The sequence below is a fragment of the Acanthopagrus latus genome, chromosome 1, assembly GCF_904848185.1.
Source record: "Acanthopagrus latus isolate v.2019 chromosome 1, fAcaLat1.1, whole genome shotgun sequence".
Taxonomy (NCBI): Eukaryota; Metazoa; Chordata; class Actinopteri; order Spariformes; family Sparidae; genus Acanthopagrus; species Acanthopagrus latus.
The window spans coordinates 28,594,988-28,621,610 of NC_051039.1; the positions used below are offsets into that span (position 1 = coordinate 28,594,988).

The 26,623-nt window shown below is 41.7% G+C and overlaps 2 protein-coding genes across 10 annotated transcripts in view; one reads left to right on the top strand and one right to left on the bottom strand.

The window, feature by feature from the left end:
* LOC119022627 (zinc finger protein Aiolos-like) overlaps positions 1-26,623 on the bottom strand; it is a 61,269-nt gene that overhangs the window by 9,802 nt on the left and 24,844 nt on the right. For 4 of the 9 annotated variants that reach the window (XM_037103725.1, XM_037103734.1, XM_037103786.1 and 1 more), the window contains one exon: positions 25,673-25,778. The exons of 1 other annotated variant lie outside the window; for it this stretch is intronic. In XM_037103725.1, the coding sequence (XP_036959620.1) occupies positions 25,673-25,778 (106 nt within the window). Of the gene's footprint in view, positions 1-17,444; positions 17,586-25,672; positions 25,811-26,495 lie in introns of those variants that run through there. 4 more of the 9 variants (XM_037103770.1, XM_037103715.1, XM_037103743.1 and 1 more) reach the window with 4 other exon arrangements.
* On the top strand, positions 1,594-23,637 carry LOC119022696 (insulin-like growth factor-binding protein 4). Its single transcript, XM_037103882.1, has 4 exons — positions 1,594-2,519; positions 12,875-13,038; positions 14,047-14,172; positions 20,112-23,637. Exons 1-4 carry the CDS (start codon positions 2,162-2,164, stop codon positions 20,247-20,249), a joined length of 786 nt encoding a protein of 261 aa, XP_036959777.1. The 5' UTR covers positions 1,594-2,161; the 3' UTR covers positions 20,250-23,637.

Sequence of the window (26,623 nt, forward strand, 5' to 3'; positions counted from 1 at the left end):
AGCGGTTCTGATCGAAAACAGGCCAAAAACTTTGTGTCAAAATAATTAAAAAATATTATATAACATTTATGCCATCTCAAGTCATTCTGTTTGTTGGTGAATTATTTAAAACCACAAACCCACACACTTGCATACAACTCTTTGACAAACACCTATAAAACAGCATTACTAACCACTGCAAGCCGAGTAACTGAGTAACCATCTACCCCCCCACCAAGAAAAACACTCACACATTCAAACACCTCATAAATGACACATAATGAATCTGCCTGCCCTCTCGTGAGCTCCAGGACCAGTGAGCGGCTCACCAACTGCTTTACTACATGTTATTACAGTCAGTCATCTCATTAAAGCTATTTACTTGAAACTGACCAGATGTAGATTTTCTTTCAAATGTTTAACTTGCAGTGTAGACAGTGGCTTCGTCTCAACAAGGCCACTGATATCTCATGAAAATGACTGCTAATATATCAAGATTGGACAGATGAAGTATCTGGGTGTTGTGTAACTAACAACACACACTGTAGCACCTGAGTGGTGCACGGCCTTGTAAGGCTTGCCTGCTGCCACTGGCCCGCCTATGGCAACGAGCTACCAGCTGGAAGAAAAAAAAAGCTGAAAGAAAGCGCACTCACAAAGGCATTACAATACATGCTGGGTTTCCATGGCAAAATGGAGGCAAAGGAACACAGGGGAAAAAAAGAGAGACGTCGACCAATAAAAGCCATGATTTAAAACCTTTAAGACTGGGTGTAGGGCATATCTGCACACATGGGCAAACAAGAACAAAGTACCACGCTGATTTAAAGACTCTGTCATGATCAGAAACACACACGTATAATAAACTACCCTAGCTTGCAGCGTTGTTAAAACTTATCCTGCGATCCCACTGGTGGGAGGCTTGTTTAGGACTGGTGGGGGCAGGGCAGCACTGGGGGGGGGTTAGACTGTCCATTTGTCTTTTATAGCTTCCCACTCCAGTTAATAGCAACAGAGAAAAACAGAGAAAGAGGCAGACATAATGAGGGTGGGGGGGGCAGCCATAGCGTAGACTAGACTGACCACTGGACACACACGTATGCAAACACACACACTGAGACCCTGTTGAAGGCGTGCGCACGAGGCTGTTTGTTGTTTGAACAATGTTTTCGACCCCAGAGGCACAAACGTGAGTGTGTGTTGGGCATTTGGGGTTGATTACGTGGAACAGCACTGATGTGTTCTCTGTCTTTCTGTTTTTTCATGGACCCTAATGGTTTCATCAGTTCAAATCAATCCATGTCACATTAAATAAGTCAGACCGTTTGACTGAAATGATTGATAAAGGGCGGTGGGGGGAGACGTGTATTTTGTGTGTGAACAAGCGTGAGGGAGATTCAGCTGCTTTTTCTCTCTGTGCACTCAGGACTGAGAGAAGACTAGAAGAGGGAGAGTGTATATAAGCTTGTGTGTCAGAGCAAGAGAGAGCTGTAGAGAGAGACAGAGGGAGAGAAGTAGAGAGCTTTAGCTTGGCTTTTCTCCGCTGTGCCTTTCAGCTCCTCTCTCACTGTGGAAAGAGGCGTGTCCATGGACCAGTATAAAGTCCAAGGAGAGCCACTCATGTTGAGCCTTTCTCAGGAGTGAGTCCTTTGCACTGAACACCAGCAAGAGGAGGAAACTGCAGCTGTTACTTACAACACTGCCTTTTGATGACCTGCTTTGCATTTGGACACTTGTAGACCAGATTTTTTTTGGGTGCTTCATTAGAGGGTTAGAGCCTCTGGATTCAAACTTGAAGAGAGCGAGGCTCACCTGAACACGGTGGTGGATATCCTTCCTGCAACTGTTCATTTCAACGTAACAAAAACTAGTTCTTATCACCACTACATTTGCCAGCTGAGCAGATCACAAGCAGGCTCGAATTTCTGCGCTGTGAAACTGAATCAGAGGAACGGAGAGGCAATACAGCAGAGGCATTGTGTCCCTGCAATTGAAACACTAACCAGCTGAAAATATCAAAGACCATCCTGGACAAAGCTTTCCTCTGAAACCTGCATTGTTAGTCCAAAATCTGCTGTTCAAGTAGAAAGTGACCAAAAGCTGCACAACACTCAGAGAGGAGAGGGGAAGCAAAGGGGGACCATACACAAGGCAAAGGATTCTGTGCAGGTGCCGAGGTGCCATGGTGCGTGGAGGCGGCGTGGCACAAGCTCCGTCCCGCTGGGGCTTCTGGGTGTTCGGCGCCCTGTCACTGGTGGCGCTGTGCATGTCAGACCAGGCTATCCGCTGTCCTGTGTGCACTGAGGAGAGGCTGGCCAGCTGCCGTCTGCCGGAAGGCTGCGAGGAGACGGTGCGGGAGCCCGGCTGCGGTTGCTGCCCTACCTGTGCCCTGCCTAAAGGGGCTCATTGCGGCGTCTACTCGCCCCGATGTGGCACGGGCCTCCGCTGCTTCCCGCCGCGTGGCGTGGAGAGACCACTGCACTCACTGATGCATGGCCAGGGGGTGTGCACGGATGAGAGAGAGGTGGAGGAGAACTCAGGTGAGAGCAAAGGGCTCAGACTCTGTGTGTGAACGGATGATGAATACACTTCTTTACACTGGGTACATCTTCTTCCTTTAAGTCACTGTCAATTACCACAAGGCTCACGGCACCAACACATTTACACCACATCTGAGATCTCTGCAAATGTTTATGTCAAGATGCTCTCACATGTAACAAATGCCACAGCTGACTAGGTCTCTACAAACCTGGCTTGGCATCGCTGCGTATCTCTTGCTTGGTAGACCCATGGCAGAGCACACCAAAATATTTTCTGTCTCCGCTCTCTGGGCCTTACCTGAGCCGGGCAGGGTCAGAGTTGGGGGGATGTGTGACAATGTGCTGCTTGTTTACCCTAATCTCGGCTAAGCCCCGAACCAGAGCGTGCACACACACCAGCTCCTCACGCATGGCCTGATGGGAGATCGCACACAGTCCCTCTGCTGTCTTGCGGCCGCTCGCTGTGAAAGGGGCCCTGCTGTAAGACGCAGAGCAGGCTTCAGAGAGGAGAGCGTTGTGGTGATAGCTGTGGTGGGCGTGTGTGCATGTGAGTGTGTGTGAGGAGCCTGTACTGTATGTGCTGCACTATGTATGACTGTGTGGCGCGCAGGATAGTTACCTGTTTTATTGAAGGAGTCGTGCGTTTGATTAATGTCGACAGTGACACTGAAAATTCACTTTCCCAGCAACCCTCAGCTGTGCAATTACCTTATCACGCCAATGTTAAGCTGAGATCCTGCAGGTTGTCGTGTAGTGCAGGCACTGATATGCACTGTGCTGTTCCTGGGAGTGTGTGTGTGTGTGCGTGTTTGTAATAGGAGGAGGTAATAAAAGCTGCTGTATGAAATGACTGTAATGGAGTGTGGCCAGTCTGGGGCTATTAGAGCTCTCTGCAATCAGTAATTCACTTGGTGCTCTTTCATGGATGCCCCCATTCCTCCTCCTGCTGTTGCAGATGTCTAACTCTTCTTCTACTGTCAATGTCTCTATCGCTCTCCTCTTGGCTGACTTCTTATTCTCCTCTTTGTTGTTGCATTCCTCTCGCAAAGAAGAAAGTCTGTTTCCACTTTCACACAGTGGGATGTCTGGATAAGACTGGACGTCTTATCTGCATATCCAGTTCCAGTTCACTGCTTTCACATTAACGGTCTTTCTGCTGAGGAAACTGCTCTCCAGTGTTTGTCTTCCTCTGCTCTCCTCAAAGGGAGGGGTGTTGATTTCCATTATGCTGTATGAGACAATTGTTAGAATGTGTCACAGACGAGGTGGTTCTTTCTTTTGTTCCAGATTATCAAATAACTGGCCCGCCATTGCTTCTCCTGAGCCCAGGCTCCCAGACAGTTACTGGTAATGACAGTAGGCTATCTGCTTGTGCCAGAACACCAAAGATTTGAACCAGATATACAACTCCCAGGATGCTCATCTTCATCGCAGCATCTGTTTCCCCTGGCCCTGGGTTCACCAACGCCCCCACCCCCCCACCCCTAACAAGCCTTTGAGCGCATCGCCCACCGCGTCCAGCTCCTTCATGAGGATGAGCTCATCGGCACTCTTGCTGCCAGAGCTGAAATGAGAGCCTTCTGCTCTCTGTGCAGGGCCAGCATAGGTTAGGCCGGCACATAGCATGACTAAATGGAATCAGAAAGAAGAGGCAAGCTGTTTAGAGCATGATAAAAACGGAGGGCTGCTTCAGCTCAGCCCGGCTGTTCTTTCTGAAACATTATTTCGGTTCTTTGATGCTGCGTTGTGCGATCAGCTGGCCCGGAACTGGGTTATAGCACACTGGGGGGGGGAGTCTCGGGTCCTTTCTCCAGGGTGGGGCGTCAGTAAAGGGAACATTTTGGAAAGTTCATAAGTTTTGTTTTTGGCGTTCTGTAATCTGAGTGCTGAGTTCTGTTTGCCTCCGCACTCCTTCTCACCCCTGAAGCCTGTCATAACAAAGCAGGGAAGCTCTGCCCAATAAATCGCACTGTAAATCAATTCTTCTGGGCAGCAGCTCAGATGTGCTGTATAAGAATGTTCAGTGTAAACCAAGGCAGCACAGAAACAATCAGAAAGGCACAGGGGAGAGGCGAAGAGCAACTCCAGTCACAAGCAGGAGATTTCCTTTGTGGCACATTCACCGTACTTATGCATTATTAAAGAAGGGGGTGCATCTCCTGAATACATGTCTGACACTGCCCCACTCCTAGCAACAGTGAACATGCTAGATATAAATAGAAGAGGGTTTTTAAAAACCAAAAGAATTCATAATGAAGAGGACCGTGGGATAGAGGCAGAACTAGACAGCATCTAGATACATCAAGATGACACTTGTATCACTGCCTAAAGATTGACACTTAAGTTAAAGGCTAGCTGCTAACTACCAGGGAAGAAATAAATGTTATGAGTCCATTTTCTTTGCTTCAAAACATTGTAACAGTGTATTTCTCTCAAAAATGTATCAACCTTAAGGCTATTGGACCAAATTTCCATAGCAACAAGAAGCACTATCCTGCATCATATGTCAAGGTCTAAGATAGCTTTCCTGCATCTTAATATCCCATTCTTAGAAACCCCTTACTATCTTAATACCTGGAAAAAAATCACCATGCATATGTTGGCGTCTGCTTCTACATTCCTGCTGGTTCTGCCCCGGTGTCATGTTCAAATGCTTCCCTCTGACAGTGAAACGGATATTATTTACAAACTGATACAGATGTCAGATATGAAAAGTCTTACACCTACAGGCATGGAAGGAGCTGCATGAATAAAGGTGCTGCTGGAGCCAGACTCTGTCCAACTATGCCCAATTTACTGTGACGCACATAGGTCTTTATGAAAGCAGCATGCTAACCTAGATTTTCCTCTACTCTACGAGCGAGGACTCCTCAGCACGTTTTGGGAGTTATGAACTGGATTAAGTTGTGGATGTATTTTGGGATTTTCCCTAACCTCTTTGAGCAGATGTCTCTTCGTGTTGTGTATTTGCTTTCTTTGGGTTGTGCGGCACATTTGTACAGCTGGGGCTCTTATGCAGGGGTAAATGTGATTAGCTAATTGCTGTCCTCCGTGGGACAAGGACCCCCGCCTGGTGTTGGAGCTGGGAGATACACAAACATGAAACAGGCTTAATCTGAGGATGACGGTGAACCTTCAAAAGTTGATAATTCCTGAGGTCAATGTTTTATTCCAGCAATAAAATACTGTAGCAATCTGAGCACTGGTCATCATGTTAATACATGCTTTTGATCAAGATTAACTACTGTATTTGTCACTTGTATGAAAGGCGGTACCCCACCACTGGCTGGTAGAATACAGTAATATTCATTTCCACTCCTACACTTTCACTCAAGACCCTGATTCATCTGCACATACATTAAAACAAGAACAATCAAAATTAAGTTAATGATGTTGCTCTAAATAGTCTGACCTAATTCACTGTAGCTGCAGGTTTCCCTCTATTCATAGATCTATTCATCACATGTAGTAGTACTATAAGTCAAAAAGTGATGAATGGCTAAGATTATCCCAGCTCACTATGAGAGAATCGACTCAGTGATCTGCAAGTGAAATACATCTACAGAACAAGCAGTGGACGGAGTCCAGTCTGAGGAGTTTTGTCACTCTGGTTAAATATGGCTATGAACGTTTCACTTCGGTTTGTATGGTTGGACAAGTGACAGGAATTCAATTTGCTTTCGCACATGTGTTTTATCTTTAAGTGAAAAATGAAATATGAATCTCAGAGGAGGCAGCGAATGTGGGAAACAAGTCACACTGCACTAAAGCTCCCTCAACATGTTTTCATTGTGCAGTTCGACATTTTGATCCAGATGTTTTCTGTCAGGATAAACAATAATGTTTATCCTGATGATAATCTGTCGAGGAAAGTTTTGGCTCCATCCATTATTCATATTTTTTCCGTGTGCTATATATGGCTTATTAGAGACTGTAAGAGAGGTTAAAGCCTGGGTAAGCAAAATGATGTTTTCTCTATTGAAAAACACATTTTTGTTTTAGTTTGTTTGTTTTTGGTTTAGTGGCATTTTCTATTAAATATTATCCATAATACCTGTCAGTTTAAAAATCAAAATCAATGCAGTTTCAAAGTAGGCATTCATTAGTTTCAGATTTGTGGCTTTGCTGAATGGGTGGTGGAGCAGTATCACACAGAGAAACAGCAGATTTCCTTTTGATTATGATTGTTGAATAGCTTTATATGCTTCCTCAGACAATTGGCCTTCTTACAGCACATGCTGGTACTGCTGAAGAGTGCCCTTACAACTGCACCACACAGCAACTCTGATGATTAACTGATTCACAAAAATGCTCTGCCTGGAAATCAGTGGTCTGATACTGGCAGAATCCAGTGTTGACAGAACAGAACAGTTTTTTTTGATAGTAAGCCTAGCTGACTTTTGAGACGTTCTGCAGCCAGAACTCAACTCAACCAAATGACTAAATACAATTTTTCAGCAGATTAGTTGCTGTCATCATAGTGTAATCTATTCTACTAAGAGTCAAGAAGAAACACAACACTATAAACAATAACGTCAAATTCACAATTTCAGACACTTTTATGGTCTGATTTGATAAAATCAGGCTAATCTCTATGTTTGGAAACCGTGAATAAATAAGACGACAGAACAGGAATGATTCTGGCTGAGCCAAAGACAGAGTAATCGAGTTGATTCTGAGACAGTAAGCTCTCTATTGCAACTAGACACGTGTCACTTAAAACCTCTGCAACATTGATTATACATTGGTATTTAATTTCTGTTTCCTATTATTGTAAAATTATTTTTGTAGCTTCATATTTTGCACACCTCAGCTATATTTTCACATAAACATATGATATGAAGAAATATTTTTCCTTTTGTTGCTCCAATGGAAGCTGCATGCAATCAGATAAATTGCCTCCAGTGATGTCACTCAGTGACAAAATCACATTGTGTGTATTGAAGGCACCAGATTTTCAAGATGAAGATGAATGCATGAGTGATCTAAGAAAGTGATGTCTGTGGTTCTGCTGTACTGATTTTGATAATTTGTTTAAAAACTGTCCATCGTGAGTCCAGCAGTGTTATGGGAGAGCAATGCTAGACCAGTGGAACCTACATTACCCATAATGCAACTTAACAATTGAGTGACATCACTGGAGGCAATTTATCAGATTACACTTAGCTTCCTCCAGCGCCACAAAAGACTTCATACTGTTACAATTACTACTACCTGTAAACACACGTTAAACAGTAATAACCACCAATATTTTACTGACCTCTCAGATAAAAAGTTTTCACTCTGCCTGGTCAGATGTGCCATGGTACACCTACAACTACAACAGCTGCAACTAAAACCACACCTGACAGTGATGTCACAAAGCATGAGCACACCAAGAAGTACTCCTCTACATCACTGCAGCAAGATGCACTTTTATAAGGCTCATTTACATCTGTCTTTTAAGGAATTGTGAGCAAAATATGCACTGAATGGGACATTTTATGGTTTAAAAAAAATTAAACGTGAGCATGTATATCATGGCAGTCTTGAGTCCAACTGATTTCTACAACTTTAATTTTTCTGTGATGGAATGAATGTAACACATACTACTTGGTCAGAAAAAACTTTCATGAAGTTTGGTTCAATAATGGATTCATTATAGGTCCTCTGAAAATGTGACCAAATTGGCAGGGTCAAAAATATACATAAGGCAATTCAAACAATACATTTTGTGATTATGTTAAGTTGTGTGAATCAAATTTGCTTTGTAGCATGGCCTCTTAAACTCTTCTGAGTAATTATGATTGATAATGGCTGATTACTTTTCTGGGCCCATTTTAATAGGCCTTGTTTGATATACACATTAGACTCAGCCACAAACACTTCAGTGGGGACATTTAAGGAGCTCAGTATTGCTCTGAAAGAGCACATTATTACTTTGAGCCATTTCAAGTGCATGGCTCAGCTGTGTCAGTGCCACAAGCAAGAAGAAAACACAAACTATCACCTGCCGATGAGAGAGCACTGGTCAGGATGGGCAAGAGTCAACCAAAAACCACCCAAAAGCAAGTCTGTGATGAATTAGACAGTGCTGGAGGACAGGTGTCAAAGTCACAGCATGTCTTGCATCAGCACAGGCTGAAAGGCTGCTGTGCAAGCAAGGAGCCCTTGATCCAGCCCTTAAAGCCTGATGGATGTTTGTTGCTGGTCACATGGACAAAGAAAAAACACCTGGAGGAAAACTCGATGGGAAGGTGAGGCCTTTAACTCTAAGAACACCATACCTACTGTCAAGTATGGTGCTGGTAGCATCATGCTGTGGGGCTGTTTTGCTGCCAGCGGATCTGCTGCTCTAAAGAAAGTAAATGGAATAATGAAGAAGGAGGATTATCTCCAAGATTGGCTCTTGGGTGCAGTTTGGTGTTCATACAGGGCAATGATCTCAAACACACATCAAAAGTGGTAAAGGAATGGCTAAATCAGGCTTTGTGAGGTTTTGAACCATGCTGAAGAAACAAGTCTGTGACAGGAAGCCAACAAATTCAGCTAGAAGATGACCAGAAGCTTGGGGATGGCTGTCAAAAGCACCTAATTGAGGTTAAAATGGTCAAGGGACATTTAACTCAATATCATAATTATATATATATGTATATTTTTGAGCCAGCAGATTTGGTCATATTTTTCAGAGGACCTGTAATAAATCCATTATTGAACCAAACTTCATGAATATTCTTTGTGACAAAATAGTTTGTGTTTCATTCATTCCATTACAGAAAAATGAGAGTTGCAGAAATCACTGGAACTGAAAACTGCCATGAAATACATGGTCTTTACAAGCGTATGTGAACTGTTGATCCTGACTGTATGTCTGCATCTTGTTACTCACTGGCAGCAACATATACATATAAGCTATATAAGCTAATATTGGCTCCTATATCAGTCGGGCTTTTAACACTCAGAGGGAAGAGAAGTTGCTCAGAGGGTGCAGACTTTTTTATGAATGTCTCACATTGTGGTTGAGGTTTCGATCCAAGATCTAAGTTTGTGGATTTATAAACTGTAGGAAAGTACACCGCCAATCTCTCACAGCATAACTAAATATTTATTTGAGGCGGATCTTTGTCTTCGAGGTTCACAAGTTCAGCCTTAAAGGGATATTCCAGCGTAAGTTTAATCCATGGTCTAACACACTGTGACACAGAGTAAGACGCCCCCTCGAGAGATCAAGTTTTCCGACCGCTAGCTTATGTAGTTTTAGCAACCTCAGAAGAGACTGCACGATAACAATACACTGCAGTCTATGCCTCCAACCAAGAAACCGCCATCAAAAAGCCACTCATAGCCACAAATAATGCTCAGAACAGCACAAAACTTCAGCAACAGTACAAATAGGGTCCCAGCACATAGATCGAGGCATCAAACATCTGCTAGCTTAGCCAGATTTCTATTGAAAAGAGAACACAACTCACCACTCTCCTGCAGCAGCTTGGTCGTTATGGGGAAGCCCTGATGAGTCGATTACTGAGTGCGGTTAGAAATGCTCAATTCCGTTCTTTTCCCTGTCCGCTCTCAATAATAACTGTTATAAACTGGTAGGCACGACACATATGAACTTTGATTGCATTTCCATGGAGTAATAATCATACATTTTCATCCTTGAGCCGCGGAACTCTACTGCACTCGGTAATCGACTCACAGGGCTTCCCCACAACGACCAAGCTGCTGCAGGAGAGTGGTGAGTTGTGTTTTCTTTTCAGTAGAAATCTGGCTAAGCTAGCAGATGTTTGATGCCTCAAACTATATGCTGGGACACTATTTGTACTGTTGCTGAAGTTTGGTGCTGTTTTGAACATTATTTGTGGCTATGAGTGGCTTTTTGATGGCGGTTTCTTGGTTGGAGGCATAGACTGCAGTGTATTGTTATCGTGCAGTCTTTTCTGAGGTTGCTAAAACTACATAAGCTAGCGGTTGGAAAACTTGATCTCTAGAGGGGGGGTCTTACTCAGAGTCACAGTGTGTTAGATCATGAATTAAACTTACATCGGAATATCCCTTTAAAGCCACTGACAGTAGAATTTGAAAACAATGTCCTTGAGCTCCCTAAGTCAGTGTCCTGTGGATTGCAAAGAAAGCATATAAATGGTACACTGTCATGAAGTAGATAAAATGAACTGTGAAGACAGTGATGTTTCCCCAAAAAGAAAAAAATACTGATCAGAGGAAGAGTGCCTGCCAATCAGACTGCTATCTCTCATCACATCAAGAATGATGCTCACACGTCTGGGGGCCAGTGTGACCAATACATTTGCAAGTCATCAGCTGATATGTGACAACAAATATTTAACTAAGAACTAGATTGCGCAAGCAGTGCAGTTTGTTGTGTAATAGATTTGGAATTTGTTGGTTAAGTGCTGAAAAATTTGGAGTTTTGTATTCACTCTATGATCAGTGCTCTTTCATAGTGATTATATAATTAACTACGTGGCTATGTAACCACCTGCTAATCACATGCTGTATTGTCTTCACACTAGGCTATCAATTTAATGAATATTATGATTTGACGATGAATTTAACCTGAATACTAATGGACAGGCAGTGGGTTTTGTCTATGTCTTAGTGAATTTCCTAGTTTTGGCATATCATAATGTAACCCTAACCCTAACCCTAAGACCAAACAGAATGGTATATGACCATACTTTCCAGAATGGAATATGTTTCATATGTTTACTCAAGCCCTTTCTCCATCTTTGCTCTGCACCTATAAATGTAAATGCCCTAAAATATATTAGCTTCAGAGCTGATAATGCACTGCAATTGAATTTCAAAAGTCAAGAGCTGATGATCCAAATCGAATGAAACCACACAGAGAAGTGGCAACTTCCTCCATGGAAAACAGCAGTGGTAGCAAACAGGACATGCCACCCCTGACCCACTTCTAGATCACTTTGGCTCACCCTATGAAAGAGCGTGGAATCGGAAAAGTGTGAACTGGCAAAAGAAGAGAAAGAACAACTTGGAACGAAGGAAATAGCTGAAACGCTGTTGGCTCTTGTGGAAGAAAGTGCTGATGAGCAGGGCTTAACAGCAACATGACTAAAAATATAAACAGCCAAGAGACACTTCCCCCCCTGACAAGCCAAGCCAAGCAACATGACTGTCTCTGAAGTTTAAAGGAACATGGTCACCTTCCAACTGTTGCTGAGCAGTAATAAAAATTTAGGTCATCACCAGAAAAAGGTCCAGGATCAATATCTTGAATACAGCAGGGCCAGGATTAGCTTGAGGACTACAATAGCTGTACAAAGAACAGCTTGGTCACATTGTGTGTGTGTCTGTGTGTATGAGCACCTTCATGCACTGAAGACATGAGAAAAGCCTGCACATTGCACAAGATTAAAGAGGCTACTACTGACCCACCTTCATTATCTTTTTTGCCAACAGCAATTAATTGGGCTCAGTGAACAGAGATATGAACCAGAGCTCAGATCTGGTTCAATGATCAGAGCTAGAACAGCTTGAAAATGGTAAAACCGCAGTTTAAGGTCCTTTGATTTTGATGCCAATCTGTAAAATGCCTTGGGTTGTAAGCGGAGAGCATGAAACACTGCCAAGTCTTACGAGCCACAGGTGAAAGTCAACGCGGGTGTGCACAAACAAAGACACAGAACCTTTATCCCTCATTTTAGCCATCTTTTGCCCCAACCGTGAACTAACACATGTACACGAGTAAATGCATGCACACGCACACGCACACACACAGTTGTGCCCACTTGTGACATTGCAAATGCCCTTTAACAACCTCCATCTGGCACAGACTGGGGTTGTTGTGGAGGGGTGGAGAATGAAGAGAGAGGGGGGCATTTCCTGAGGAAGCAGCTGGCTGCCTGCAGGGCCGCAGAACTGCAGGATTATAGGGATGCAAAGGTGAATGTGGCACAGACCACAATGTTCAGAGGGTGGCAGAACAGGGGTGGTACAGTTTAAAAAGCCTCAGAGCTTGTGGCATGGCTGTGGCGCAGTAGTTGAAAAGTAACAGGGCAGACGCTGAGCTACAGATTACCCCCCAGAGCGGGAACATGGCTCTGTCCTTGAGGTTAACCTGGCCTCATTTTTAGCCTACATCTCACCACGTTCAGCTGGATGGGATGTTATGCAGAAGGTCAAGGAGGATAGGGAGAGCAGCTCCTGTTCTGTATCTGACACCCAAGCAAATTTAATGGATGTCATTAAATCGTAATATCAATTTGTCATTTTATAACAATTCTGCAACATAAACTCAACAAATGTTATAACTTCCATGCAAAACCTTTGACAGGGCACTGTTCACCTTGTTGTTGATTTTAAGGAACAAATTTCTTTTCCCTGTCCTTTAGCAATGGACCGGCAGGATGAGATTGTCCCTGAGCACCCAAACAACAGCAATATCAGGTGCAGTCCACAGGACAAGCGCTGCATACAGAAGACCCTGGCACGACACCCTCCTAAATCCACGAACCAGAGAAGCAACACCGCCAGGGAGGAAACCAAGGCAGTGCTGGTGAGTGAAATGACGTCCTGGTATCTTATCTTTTGCACCGAAAACAGGATATCTATCTGCAACACATGCCTCAGCCAAAGCAGGTGTTTTTCATCAAGGCTTTATAGTTCCAAAGCCACAAGTGTAACAGTCAGGTTATAAATTGTACAAATTAGTTATTTACAGACCGTAACATTTAATTGCGGTCTTGCGAAATAAAGCACAGGTGCACATTGACATCAACATGCAATTTACTGTTTTAACATGGGCAAGAGCAGGATGATAACATCCCTATTAATCAGTAACAGGCTGCTTTTACCACATTTTAGTACATTCATTTAGAACAGACATGTTACATGAATCCCACACAATGAGACAAACACATACACATATAGATTTACTAAGACTGCCAACCCAGTTAGTTTCACTTTCAGTTAGTTTCTTTCTTAATGTTTTCTTCATGGGCATGCTGTTAGATTGGCTTTGCAGGTTGATTAAAAAACTGTCACAAGGATGCATGCGTATGCAATCATTAGTCGGCTTGTGAACTCATGCACAATGGAAGAGTGCTGACATTTCTTTTCAAATGAAAAACTATGTGGTGATGACTTTAGCCAACAACAACACTTGATTTCAATAAACTATATTATTAAAATACCAATGTGCAACAACTGTCACAAGTGTCCATGAGCACTGGAGGAAATGTGCTCATCAGGTCAAGTTTAATTTGAGTAATAATCTTAAACCTCAGTCAAGAAAAATATTCTGTTTTCCCAGTTTGGCTGCTGTTTATTTTCTAAAATAACTTTATTACTATCCTCAGTTTTTACTACATTGCAGATTTATTCTCCATTACTTGTTATAACAAACTGAAATGACATCTTAACTTCAGGAGGTTGTTTTTAGATTTAGTTTTGATCGTGATTTTAGCCATTTTGATAATTATAGATAATAATCTGGCATTTCACTGTAACAAAGCAGTTTTCTTATGCGACGTGAACAACAAGTCAAAAACCATTTGTCCTACAGGCTCCATGTCGTGCTGAGCTACAGCGAGCGTTGGATAGATTGGCATCAAACACCCGCACACATGATGATCTCTTCACAATCCCCATACCCAACTGTGACAGGAACGGAGATTTCCACGCTAAACAGGTCTGTGATTTCATAAGCTTTATTAAATTACTGAGCGGACCACTATTTGGCCATGTGTACGGGTAAACTGTGGGTCTTAAGCTTGTCAGTCTTAAGCCAACACAAATAAAAATGCCTATCTTTATACTTCAAACCACATCAGCAATCTGTAAGCCAAAACACAGAACATGCCTGCAGCAGATGAAATATCACTAGTCTTACTAGTTCAAGATCAACATAAAGTGTCTCCAAGAAGACTGTCATGCCAAGTACACCAAAACCTTATTTTGCTAAGCTCATATGAAAAGTGATTTACTCCCAGGATGCATGCATAAAGTGGTTTCCACACAACTGTTGGACAATAATAATCACTTTACTGCTGTGATGGGTGCAATTAGCTTTTGGATGCAGTTTCTTGTTGCGTTGCCTTTGCAAGTTTGGGCAACTACAGATAAGAGTAAGAAACTCGCAGGACATAAAAACACAGATAAGAGAGCTTTGAGCTGTATATGCAATCACAGCAGCAGACACAGAGTCAGTGATAAAGGGAAAGCTCTTTGCGAAGGCACCAGTCATCAAGAGACAGAGTTATGTCGATTGTGTAACATGGTTAAAGTATCTCTGTCTGCGCAGACTCACAGGCATCTGTTTACTGTTTAACTAAAACCACACTGTGATAAAAACCTATTGGGAAGTAAAGCACAGGTCATGAGTGACAACTGGGAGTCATTTCATGGTAGGGTTGTTCTGAGATTGTTAACTGGTCTTGAGGGCTTTTTAAACTGTAATTTCACTGAAGGAATGTCTCAGGCTTTGAATTAAATAATCAAATTACTCCAAATATTTCTCCCAGTTTGTTACAGTAAATGCAACTTTAAGTATCAGCTGGGTGTAATTTGCATTTATTAATGATTTTTGGGTATGCAGACAACATTCAATTAAATGTGGTCTAGTGATTAAATTGTGTTACACCAAACTCCATTATTTTGCAGCCTTTCCCTTATACGTGACTGACGCATCATTTGACATTTTAAAAGCCATCTGAGAGAGTTGTGTCCCTGCCAACAGTGCATTATCTACTCTTTCAAGACAATCAAACAAGTCTGTAACCTCTGACCTAGTGCTAGGGATTATATGACGCTACATTCATTGATTCTTTGGGGCAGCATTACAAGCTGCACACAACACTGAAAAATGTGCACCATGTTAATATTACAAATATATAAATATTATCAATTTGATTAGATTTTTTGGTTGCTGATCTAATTCAGAATTGATTCATGAATAGAAAAGATTCTTAATTCGTTCTATTGACATCACACTATTAATTAACATTCAGAAGATCTATTTTTGACATATGTGAATTGAATTTGAGCCATGGCAGATATGAACCGGGATTTATATGATAACAGATTTTTTTGTAGCTTTTCAACTACACATGCACCTTTTATATAAGGTAAGTTATTACCATAATGATGAATCTATGAGGCTGAACGATGACCGTCACAACAGACTTTACCTTGAATGATGCCATCATCTACATATCCTCCAGTCATGTGACTGACTTTAGGAGCTATGAACCACAATTCATATGAGAATCAATTTTTCAACCCACCCCTAAATACAAGACAATATACTCTATTGTCCCCTCCTATTTTTTTGGCTCAGTGCTCCATTGACAGTAATCAAACCTTGATATGTGACAACCTGGGTTGGCTTTACAACTACACATGCACCTTTAATATAACTTAAGTTATGACTATAACTCTGGATCTATGAGACTGAACAATGGCGGTCACCACAGTCTTAACCTTGAATGATGCCATCATCTACCTATCCTCGAGTCCATATTACAACAGTGTCATTTGACTGACTTTAGGAGGTTTGGCTCGCTGCCCATAGAGCATCAAGGTAAGCAAGCCTTCTCCTCCTGCCGGGCATACTTCAGCCTGTTCTGAGCGACAAGAGATGATGACAGTCATCATTAAATCTCACAGATGCACAGTTATAGTCATAACTTATGATCTATTTCAACCTCACTCCAACAGTCACAACAGTCTTTACATCAGATAACTTGTATGATCAATGTCGCAAGGAACAGAGGACTCCACTCCATCCCATCCTTGCCTAAGAGCCACAAGCAGGACAGCAGGACCCAATGGTGCAAGGGAAAGTAAAAACTGGAAAAGGTACAAGGAGCATTCCATGAGGCTGTTGCAAAGATTTCTAAAAACAATACCCCTTTTAAAACAGCCCAGGAGGTGGGTACACTCCTGGTGGAGTGAGCTACCAGATTACCTATGACAGGGAGGTTCTGCCTGGAATAGGCATCAGAGATAGTGTTGACAATCCAGTGGGATAAATACTGTTTAGACACTGTGAGCCCCAATTTCTTCCCACTGAAGCAGACGAACAGCTGAGAGTGTGAGCCCCTCAGAGACTGAGTCTAAACAATATAAGCACAAAGGAGTCAGCAGGCCAGGGTCCCCCTGTGTGAGAGCCACCAGGTTTACTGTCTGAGGGTTTACCACCTTAGGTAAAAATTAGGGATTTGGTCAGCCTTCCATCACTATCAGCCCTCAGTTACGGACAGAGCATGTACCTTACCCACCTGTTTGGCTGAAGAAATGACCAATAGGAAAATTATTTTGTGTAAAAGAAACTTTAGGTTCGGGCACTGTTAGCTCAGTTTAGCTCAGGTGTCCCATATACAGAGGCTTTGTCTGCAGCGGACCCGGGTTCGGCTCCCGGCCAGGGGCCCTTGCTGTGTGTCACTACCCCTCTCTCTCATCATGATTCCTGTCCAAGTTTTCAGCTGTTCTATCAATAAAGCCAAGAAGTCAGATTGCTCTATAGGGCCATATGAAGTCGGGGATCTAAGCAGCAAAGGAGATCGCATGGTGGAGCCCTGAGCACTCTGTGCAGTCTCAGGCAATATGCTCTCCTAATAAACTGGGACAGTAAGGGGTGTCTCTCCACTGTAACACCCCCAGCTGTGTCATGAAAGAAAGACATGGCAGCCATGTACACCTTAATTGTCCTGGCTGCTCTTACCAAGTCCAAGAGAGACTACAGAAAACAGAGAACCAGTTGGATGGAGCAAGTGGCTTGATCTTCCTGCCTATTGCTGCACCTATTACTGATGAGAATACCCTCCACTTCTGACCATGGTTAGCATGAGTGGGGCATTGCTTATGGTCCTTAGGACAGCCTCATCTAGCCCCTGTGAGAGGGACTGAAAAGAGGCCATGCCCACAGCTGCAGGACAGCTGGGTTGGGGTGCCATATCTGACCTTTGAACTGGGAGAGAAGGTCCATCCTGACTGGAAAGGCCCATGGTTGAGCGTGAACCAACCAAAGAAGCATTGGAAAACCAGTGCCTCTTTGGCTACTAATGGGACTCTGTAGTGGCCCAAGTTGATCCTGGGAGGTACCTGGGGATGCAAAGGGAATGGTGGTAAAGCATACATTATCTGTTCTGTCTTGAGACAATACACATAAGGGGACCTCCTTGATCTGTCAGGGAGAACCACATCCTGCTATGGGATGTCTCTGTTAACACAAATGGGTCTGTCCCACTTCAGGTGGATGTTGACAGCATTTAGCCCCATCTGGAGTTGCAAACTCTGGGAAAGCCCAGAGGAGCAAGTGCAATTACTGCTGAAATCATAAATAGTTTTCTATCATCAGCTATCATCAATAGTTTTTGAAAATACACCATTTCCACACACCTGCCAAGATGAAATTTTTCCAGGAGGGAGAGAAGTTTCATTCCCCTCTGAAGAGTGAGGGATGCTGACATTTAGAGACAGTCCAAGAAAAGTTGCATCAAAGATTGATTACAGGTTACTGAATTCTGTACCCCTTTGATACTGTAGCCAGTACCGACCGGTCCTTTTACTTCCCAGCTGCCCAGGCATAGCCAGGAATTATTTTCGACAGACAACCCCCCCTCCCCTAAGGCGCCCTCGACCTGCCGCCTCTGGGAATCCTTGCCGATGGTGTGATGGCTGTCTGTTGCCAGCACCAGCGGCTGAAAAACCCAAGCTCTATGGGGTGCTGTTTAGCTCCCATGTGCAGAGGCTTTGTCCTCACTGCAGCAGACCTGGGTTCAACTCCTGGCTTGGGACCCTTTGCTGCGTGTCACTCCCCCTCTCTCTCATCCTGTCTCCTGTCAAAAAAGTCTTCAGCTATCCTATCAATAAAGCCAAAAAAATACTTAAAAAAAACCCAAGCTCTATTGCCTGCCATGCACCCACGGCTCCTGACAAGCTCTAGCGGGATCGTGTGGAGCCCCTCAGTTCATACCTGGCAATGGAGGCTCCGCTGAATGTGCACAGAACACATTCTCTTGTATGCTGAGTATGTTCAGCCTTATCCAACAAACCCTGGGAGTCAGGGTGAAACACACATGCTGGTACAATCAGTATGTTAGTAAGCTCCTTCCTGATGTTATCCTGCTGACATGTCTATGCCAACCAAATCTGTCTTAATGACATCATGGCTGATGACATAGCTGCACCAATATCCCTTATACGCTGGGAATGATCACCTTAGAGATGATGTCCATGGCTGAGGACTCACTGTCACCTGCAATGCTAGGGTTGGACATCCCCCCAAATTGTGAAGACTTTGGCTGCCCTCATGCTGCCACAACAACATCTGCTCACTACTGTCAAAAGGGGAGTGGCGAGCAAAGAGAGAGAGAACATCTGGTTGATCAATATTCTCCTCCTGGTAAGATGGTAACCTAGATCCCGTAGAGCTCTGCTGTGGCTGATGTAGCAGGCCACTGAGCCTCAACTGTAACCAACCACTCTGACTGACCACGCATGGCAGCCAGGATTTTTACTTGAGTGTCATGTTGCTGACTCTAGTCTCCTTGAGCACCGACTGGGCTATGTGGAGGCTGCGGAGCAAGTGTCTTACTTGGACCCCACCTGTGCCTACGCACAGGGGTGTGTTCCTGTTCTGCTTCCTCCATAGGTAGCTCAACCACTGCCTCACATGGGTTCTCAATATCTTATCCCTAATATACTGAGGGAAAAACCGTTTAAAGCAATATGATATTAACAGCACTTCCCAGAAGCTGCAGGCTACATACATTGCTTAGCACTGGGTGCTACAAATTAGGCTACCTGTAGCTAAAAAAACAAGGTTAACAGGAGCAGTGTAACCCTCTGCAATTTAAACGCCCGAGAAACATAGACGGGGAAGAAACCACATACAATCCTCAGGGACACAAGGCACCTGCACCACCATGACAGATTGTTTATAGTGGAGTCCCAAACAAAGACAACTTCCCTACGGTTCTCAGATGAGGCGAGTGAAGCAAAGAGGAGTAGATGTGCTCACCTGGAAGCTTTATGGGTGGCGAGCCAAGGATCCTAAGGTCAGTCACAAGACTCTGTTGTTATATGGTCTGGAGGATAGGTAGATGATGGCATCATTCACGGTAAAGACCGTGCTGACGATCTAAGTGAAGTCTAAATAGATTAATATTCATCAGAGCACCTTTAAAGGGGCACTATTTGGTTTAGGGGAAAAATCTTGGAAGAGAAATATCTTCATTACCTGTTTTTTTTAATGTCTAAAAGAAAATCATCATTTGAGTTCATTTATGACTGAATAAACTAAATAGTAACAAAATGGCCTTAAAGGACAATGTAATTTCATACTGTTTTACTTTATCCATATTGGTACACCCTGCCATCTTTCTAGTATCAACTGGTGGGGCAGCTTTTTTTCCTCTGAGAACAACTTGTTTATTCAGTTGCGGAAAAAAAAATAATATTTCTGAATTTGTATTAGTAAATATACATTAATATTGTAAATATTAAAATTCTGACTTTGAATTTCTTCTCCAAAACTACACAGTGCCCCTTTAACATTTGTACCTGTAGTTGTTAAAGACGTTGTTATATTCAACTTGAATATTCTAATGTATTTTATGCCCACAGTGTCATCCAGCACGTGACGGCCAGCGGGGGAAGTGCTGGTGCGTGGATCAGAAAACTGGCATGAGGCTGCCAGGGCCGCTGGAGCTGCGAGGGGATCTGGACTGCCACCAATTAATGACTGCTACTCTGAGGGATTGAGGAGTGAGGTGTGGCAGTGGAGATGCTGGACCAGCTGAACTATACTGGTGCTTATTAGTAGTACTACATGAGGAAAGGACTTTGCTCTGAAGCCTCGCTTCACCTGAGGCCAACAGTACTTGAGCTTGTGCAACAAAAAGGAAACCATTGAATTGAGTTCTTTTGCAATTTCGTTTCTGTGTGTGAGAGTCTGAGTTTTTGAGCACTTGTTGTTTATTGTTTTTACTATGTGAACTTAAGACTGGTTGTAGTTATGATCTTTCTAAGAGTGCAAAATGTGTTGTTTTCTCTAGTCTAACTTGAGTAGAGTAAGAAAGTAAGAAAATGCATCTGCCCCACCAGATAATCAGACCTGAGATACAACAGCAGCTGTAGCATCTGTTTATTTCTTTCTGCAGCACTAGTTGGAATTACTGCATCATGACAATGCAGAAAGATTATCAGTTAAAGGACTGTGTACTAATTGTTCACACTTTGTTTGTAATTGGTTGTAACGTGTGGCTGTTATTCTACTGTTCTATATGTTGTTAAAAACCCACCCATCTAGAAAGGAGGATCAAACAAACCATAAAATGTGTTTATAATCACAAAGCCTAGTTCAGCAACAATACAAGAGTAGCAATAAAAGATGGAATTAACACATCAGACAAAATGAAAAAAGAAACAATAGAAACTTTTTTTTTTTTTCGTTTTGAAGGTAACAAAGGAATGCATCAATCATCTGCCTTGAGTGGCTAAGCCAAGGCTTTTGACAATATCAAGACCAAAGTGAAAAGCGAGATCAGTTTGAATAACTGTATCTCTGAAAGGCCAGAAAAGATTTGCTTCATCACACTGTGGCTAACTCTGCATCTTCCTCTCTTTGCTCTCTCCAGCATTGTGTTCCAGAAAGACTGGCAGATCAACTGGGCTAGAAACTCTGTACACTGCTGATAGGATAATCTTATTTCTGCAGCTGGTGTTAAGACGCCAGTGTGACTCTCGTATGAATATGCTTCAACATAGAGGATTTCTCTCCAAACAGACTGCTTGGCAGAACTTTGGTGGTGCTATATACTGAATGTGCCAAAACACAAAACAAAAAAATGGCTTCTGCACTTTTCGGGCATTGTTTAAACAGAAGATGGGGATTTTCAGGAAGTGGAGCAATTAGCATCAGCAAGTGTGAGGATCACCTGAATGTGTGGCCATTTGCACTAGCTATTGACAAAGGCTTTCCGTGTGGTTTTGTTCAATGTTATTGTTCAAATATAAAAGGTAATATCTCACATTGGAAAAACTGGCTGAATGATTAATCAGCCATGTTGTAAAAAGCAGGTGTGATATGTTTTAAATATTAAAGCAGGGTGTAATAAGTTGTATTGATTAAGCTCCCAGGAGCATAGGAGGGATGGATGAAGGTGTAGCAGTAAAGATAGCAGAATGATAATGTTGAAACCAGAATCTCCCTGGTAATCTGACAAAGCTAGTGTTCAGTTATAATGTTGTCTGTAGGGCAACACACTAATAATTAAAAGAGTATATTACCAGCGCAAGTGACATAGCTACTTATCAAATATTTTAGATACCGTAGACGAGGCTGGTATTATTCTTGTAGCAATTTGATTGTACTGTTGTTGTGCATTATGAGTTCAGTGCAGAGTAGCAGGTTTAAGCTAACACTGGTGTTTGTTGCCACCAGATATGGACAGCCTGCTCAATCTGTTCCATGGGAAACTTGGGTTATTATTGACTCATGCAAATATTAATCTTGTGTGGATAGTCCGTCACTATTGGTTCATTAGAGAAGAGTGCAGCAAGTCCAGAGAGAGAGCGCCAGGTAATTCCTAAAGAGCAGCATTAATGTCAATCTTAAAAAAATAATTGCTGTTAAGATTACAGTGCAGTCATGTCAAATACGTTGAAAAGAAAAAAAAAATCCTAATTAGACAGATATTCACAGTTACTGTCAGACAATGGATTTTTGGTCATTTCTATGTCTTCACAGAAATGAAAGTGCCATGAATACTATCATTATTATTGTTATTATTATTAAGCATTTTTTTTGCACATTTTTCCATATTGATTTGATATAACCTGTTTTTCAAGAAATGCATTAGTATATGCACACATACACAGAGTCTGAAGCTTCTCACACTCATTTATCATGCAGAGCAGTACAACATAACCACTGGGTATGGATAATAGTTGCTCTCCTCACAAAACCCTCCAGCTCAGCTAACTAAGGACAGCTGGTACGGGCAAACCCGTTCCCCATATCAGTCTAACAAATTCAGTCCCTTTTCATCAGACAGGTTTTTGTCTGATTTATGGTCAATGCAACCTGAAGGTACTTCGGGGGGAATTCTGCAGAATTAAAACAATCCGTCTACAATTTATACACATGAAAACTTTAAGGGTGTGTTTAAATGCACTTTGTCTTCTATAATTAAGCTACAAAAATCACTTAGAAAATTGGAATAAAATACCTAGATAGATTTACCTTACATTTTCCATAGATTCACATCTTACATGGTTTATTATAATGAGGTATTAAAACAAAAGACTAAATGTCACTTGTTTTCTTGTCTCTGTGTTGGCCATGTTATTCTGCCAGAGACAATATCAGACAGTAATCCACACTTTTGGTCCCCAGTTCTAATAACACTACATACTGTGAGGTATAATCTAATCACTGAAGCCAATGGTAAATCTGTAGGCTAACCTTTTCTGGAAACAGTGCACTGCTACATGATGACCACTTTTACTTGTCACTAAAGAAACAATCCAAAGGAAGTTCACCAAAACACAGACAGATAGATAGACAGATAGAACAGTGTATGGGTGGAGAATGCTACAGCTTGATAATGTAAAAAACCAAATATCCTAAAAAATGTCCAAAGACTACAGGCAAAGTATCTGGAGACGTCAATACTCATTCAGTGAAATGCATGCAAGCAAAAAAGTTCCAGCAAAATCCTATCTTAGCATTCATTAACTAATAATTAACATAACATTTTTCTGATAAATAATCACAGTCTTTGAGAAAAGTGACAAAAGGTTTTGGCTTTGATTTTAAAAAGGCCTTCTTACTCCATAAACAGTTAATTTAAGCTATAGTACGTTGCTTGATCTCTAACTTTGCTGTACTGAACTGTAATTGCATTTCTCGAAAATAGACTGTTTCTGTTTGCCTTTGATATTATCTATTAATGTGTAGAAGATATGAAGTAATGTTTGCATGCATACAACAGACTGCGGTTGGAAACAGCTAAAGTTCTTGTGTATCTTGTCCAGAACAGGGCTGTTGTATTCAAACACTGAAGTGATCAAAAAACTGAAATATAGAGTTTCAATACTTAAATGGTCACTTACATTGTAAATGTTTACCTGATGAAATGTACACATTGTAATACATTAATTAAAACACGTACTTACAATGTTGTGGTTATTATTTGCAACTGATGTAATATCATTTGTGGCATTGGAGGATTTTAGCTCATCACAGATATATTAGTACCAGCATATATGTTGGCAAAAAAGTTAGCAGAAGCTGCAGCATGGAGATGGCACATTGCAATTATGGTATGAAAGATAGTATTAAAAGGTGGTGTTGACTAAAGTTTAACGTGTTGACATGAATAATGGTTGGAAGATGTTTTCCTTTACAGCAACCTATATCACAGAAACAAAAATAAAAAATGGTACACATAAATGAAGAATTAATTAGACAGAAAAATACCATTAACCCTTCATAATATTGGGTTGCCCACAATTTTCTACATTTTTGATGTGTCTTTGTTGTTGTTTTCAGTTATTACTAGGGTGACTAATTTCAAAACTCAAGCCTGACTGATCTATTGCTTGGCTGATAATGGCCTATCACATATATATCAGTACCGGCATTTATGTTGTCCAATACGAGCTGATACAAAAACTGGTATTTTTGACAGAACATAATGAAGAAAACAATGCTGGAGTAACTCATTATTATTAAATTTCGAGAGACGTTTACTACTTTAATCCACTGATGCCATTTTTTAAAAAGTTTATAGCTAAATTTTAAGATATACTGCCTCCTATACATTTGTATCTTTGTCACAAGTGTTTGATAATCACATTTGAGGGACCACTGCAAATGTGTATATATTCTGGGTATTTTAACAATTTCGAGAGGTATACTGATATTGGAATTTTTTAGTCCCTAATAACAGTATCAGCACTGGGCCCAAAAATCCAGTATCTGTAGAGCTCTATTCAGGTTTTACAGCTATAACTTGAAGCTTAGTGCTTAGAACTCTAAGCATTTTTAGAATCAGCAAGCTGCATTTGCTGTTTGACTTTGATGAAATTTAATCTTTTAAAAATAAAATGTAAAGACAAATACTGAATATCTAAATCACAGTACCTTATCAAAAATAATAGTTTATTTATTGTATTTATGTAAAAAAAATAATATAGCAGAATGTATTTAGATAAATTGAATTTAAATATGCTCAAATAATGGCATCCGCCTCAAAAATCCAGTATTTGACCAGGCTCTAGAAGAGGTAGCTGTAGCATTGGCAGCAGCCGTGTTATGGGAGGAGGCAATGATTTGTGCTTATTTCTGAATGCTTACATGTGGTTTGTTAGACAAACGTAGTTCATCTATGTGCTCCTATGAGCTCCAACTCAGCCCGATGTAACCACAGCAGTTGCAGATAATGTGCTAAAATCAAATAGGAAATAAACCTTTGAATAAAAGACTGTAGATACTGTAGGTCAAATTTTAAGGTGATCAGCATTTGTGAGAACACTTCAGAGCTCATCAGTCTCCCTGTTTGCTTCATCAGATGGTAAAAATGGTCAAATTGTTGCCTCCAAGCCAAAGGCAGGAGATTAAATATTTACAGCTATACAGCTTTACTCCTATGAATTTATTTATCTAACCAAGTCGGCAGGCCAATGTCATCTGCATAGTAAATCTCATTTTACATTTACATTTAGGGCACTTAGCAGACACTTTTGACCAAGATATATTTATTTAAGCATTAAAATAATGTACAGATGTTTCTATTGTGAATGCTGGTTAGACAGAAAGGTAAATGATTAAAACTCAAGGTATTTGTCCTAGGAGTATCCTTTGAATGATACATCATAATAATCTGAGTAGCGCAGTGTCTAAAAATACCTCCACCGTCTACCACCAGAGTAAACTTTCAAGTCTGCTTAGTTCCACTGCCTGAGTCTATTTTAGAGAGCTCTACAGGCTTACAAAGTGGGTCTGAATCTGCATCACAAGAACAGCTTTACGGGTTTCCCTCTGATTGATTCAAAATGTCACAGGACCTGTTCTGCCTCTGGGCATCCACAATCCCACAGCTGTGCCTGGGAGGCCCTGTGTTAGTGTCTGCGTTAAGCCTGCCCAGTAGCTTACAGCTGGCATGTGACCTCCACCCTACCTTCTGATGAACTCCATCACAGGTGTCCAACGCTAAACAAGGTCCTGGCCATGCCATGTGTAGAATGTGGTCCCCCATTCCATCCAGCCAGCTTGCTGACCATTGTCTAATGCATGAAAAGAAGACGAAGCAGCACACCTGCAGGTCAGATCACAACAGTGTCTGTATGCATATTTTACAGGAGGCAGGTCAAGCAGAAATAGAATAAGCTCTAAAGTGTGCAGAGTAAACATAAAGTAACCAGCTAACAATAAACACAATCAATTAACAAATCCAAAAAGTACTACTCAGGTTGAATGGACAGAGATGTAGGCTAAATCCTGCAGGATTTGGACTGTTATCTTTGGGGAACACACTATTACATCTATTGACCTGGGCAGCTGTCGAACAATGTGAACAAGAATGCAAGGTATTTCAGTTCTCAAAACAAAGGAGCAGTGAATAGGGCAACCTTGATTTTCTCATAAGCTAGTAGCTTGTGAAGTGTTCATAATGCAACTTATGTCATGGTGGCATAATATATAATAATAAACGGCATAATAAGTCATTTACATTTGTTTTATATTAACATAGCCTGAGAGTATTATGTTGTTATAAACAAGAACAAGTGTAAACTGTGGAGTAACTGGACTGGCATGGCACATGTTTTTTTAAATTTTTTTTTAATAGACTTTTGCAGCCCTGGTAACCATGTAGGTCAGCTGCTTCAATGCAATTGAGAACAGACAAGCTTCAATATGTCTCTGACAATTACATCTGCAACTTCAAGATGAAGCCATGGAGGTAAAATGTAACATCCTCTTTAGCTGTGCTGTTCTCATACCATGTCCTTTTCTTTGAATGGAATGACTACTGCCCAGAATTAAGATGTTTCTGCGGTAATCAGAGCTGCAGCAGCGACAGCTGCGTGCGATGAGCATCAGCATCGAAGCAAGGAACAGCTGTAATGAG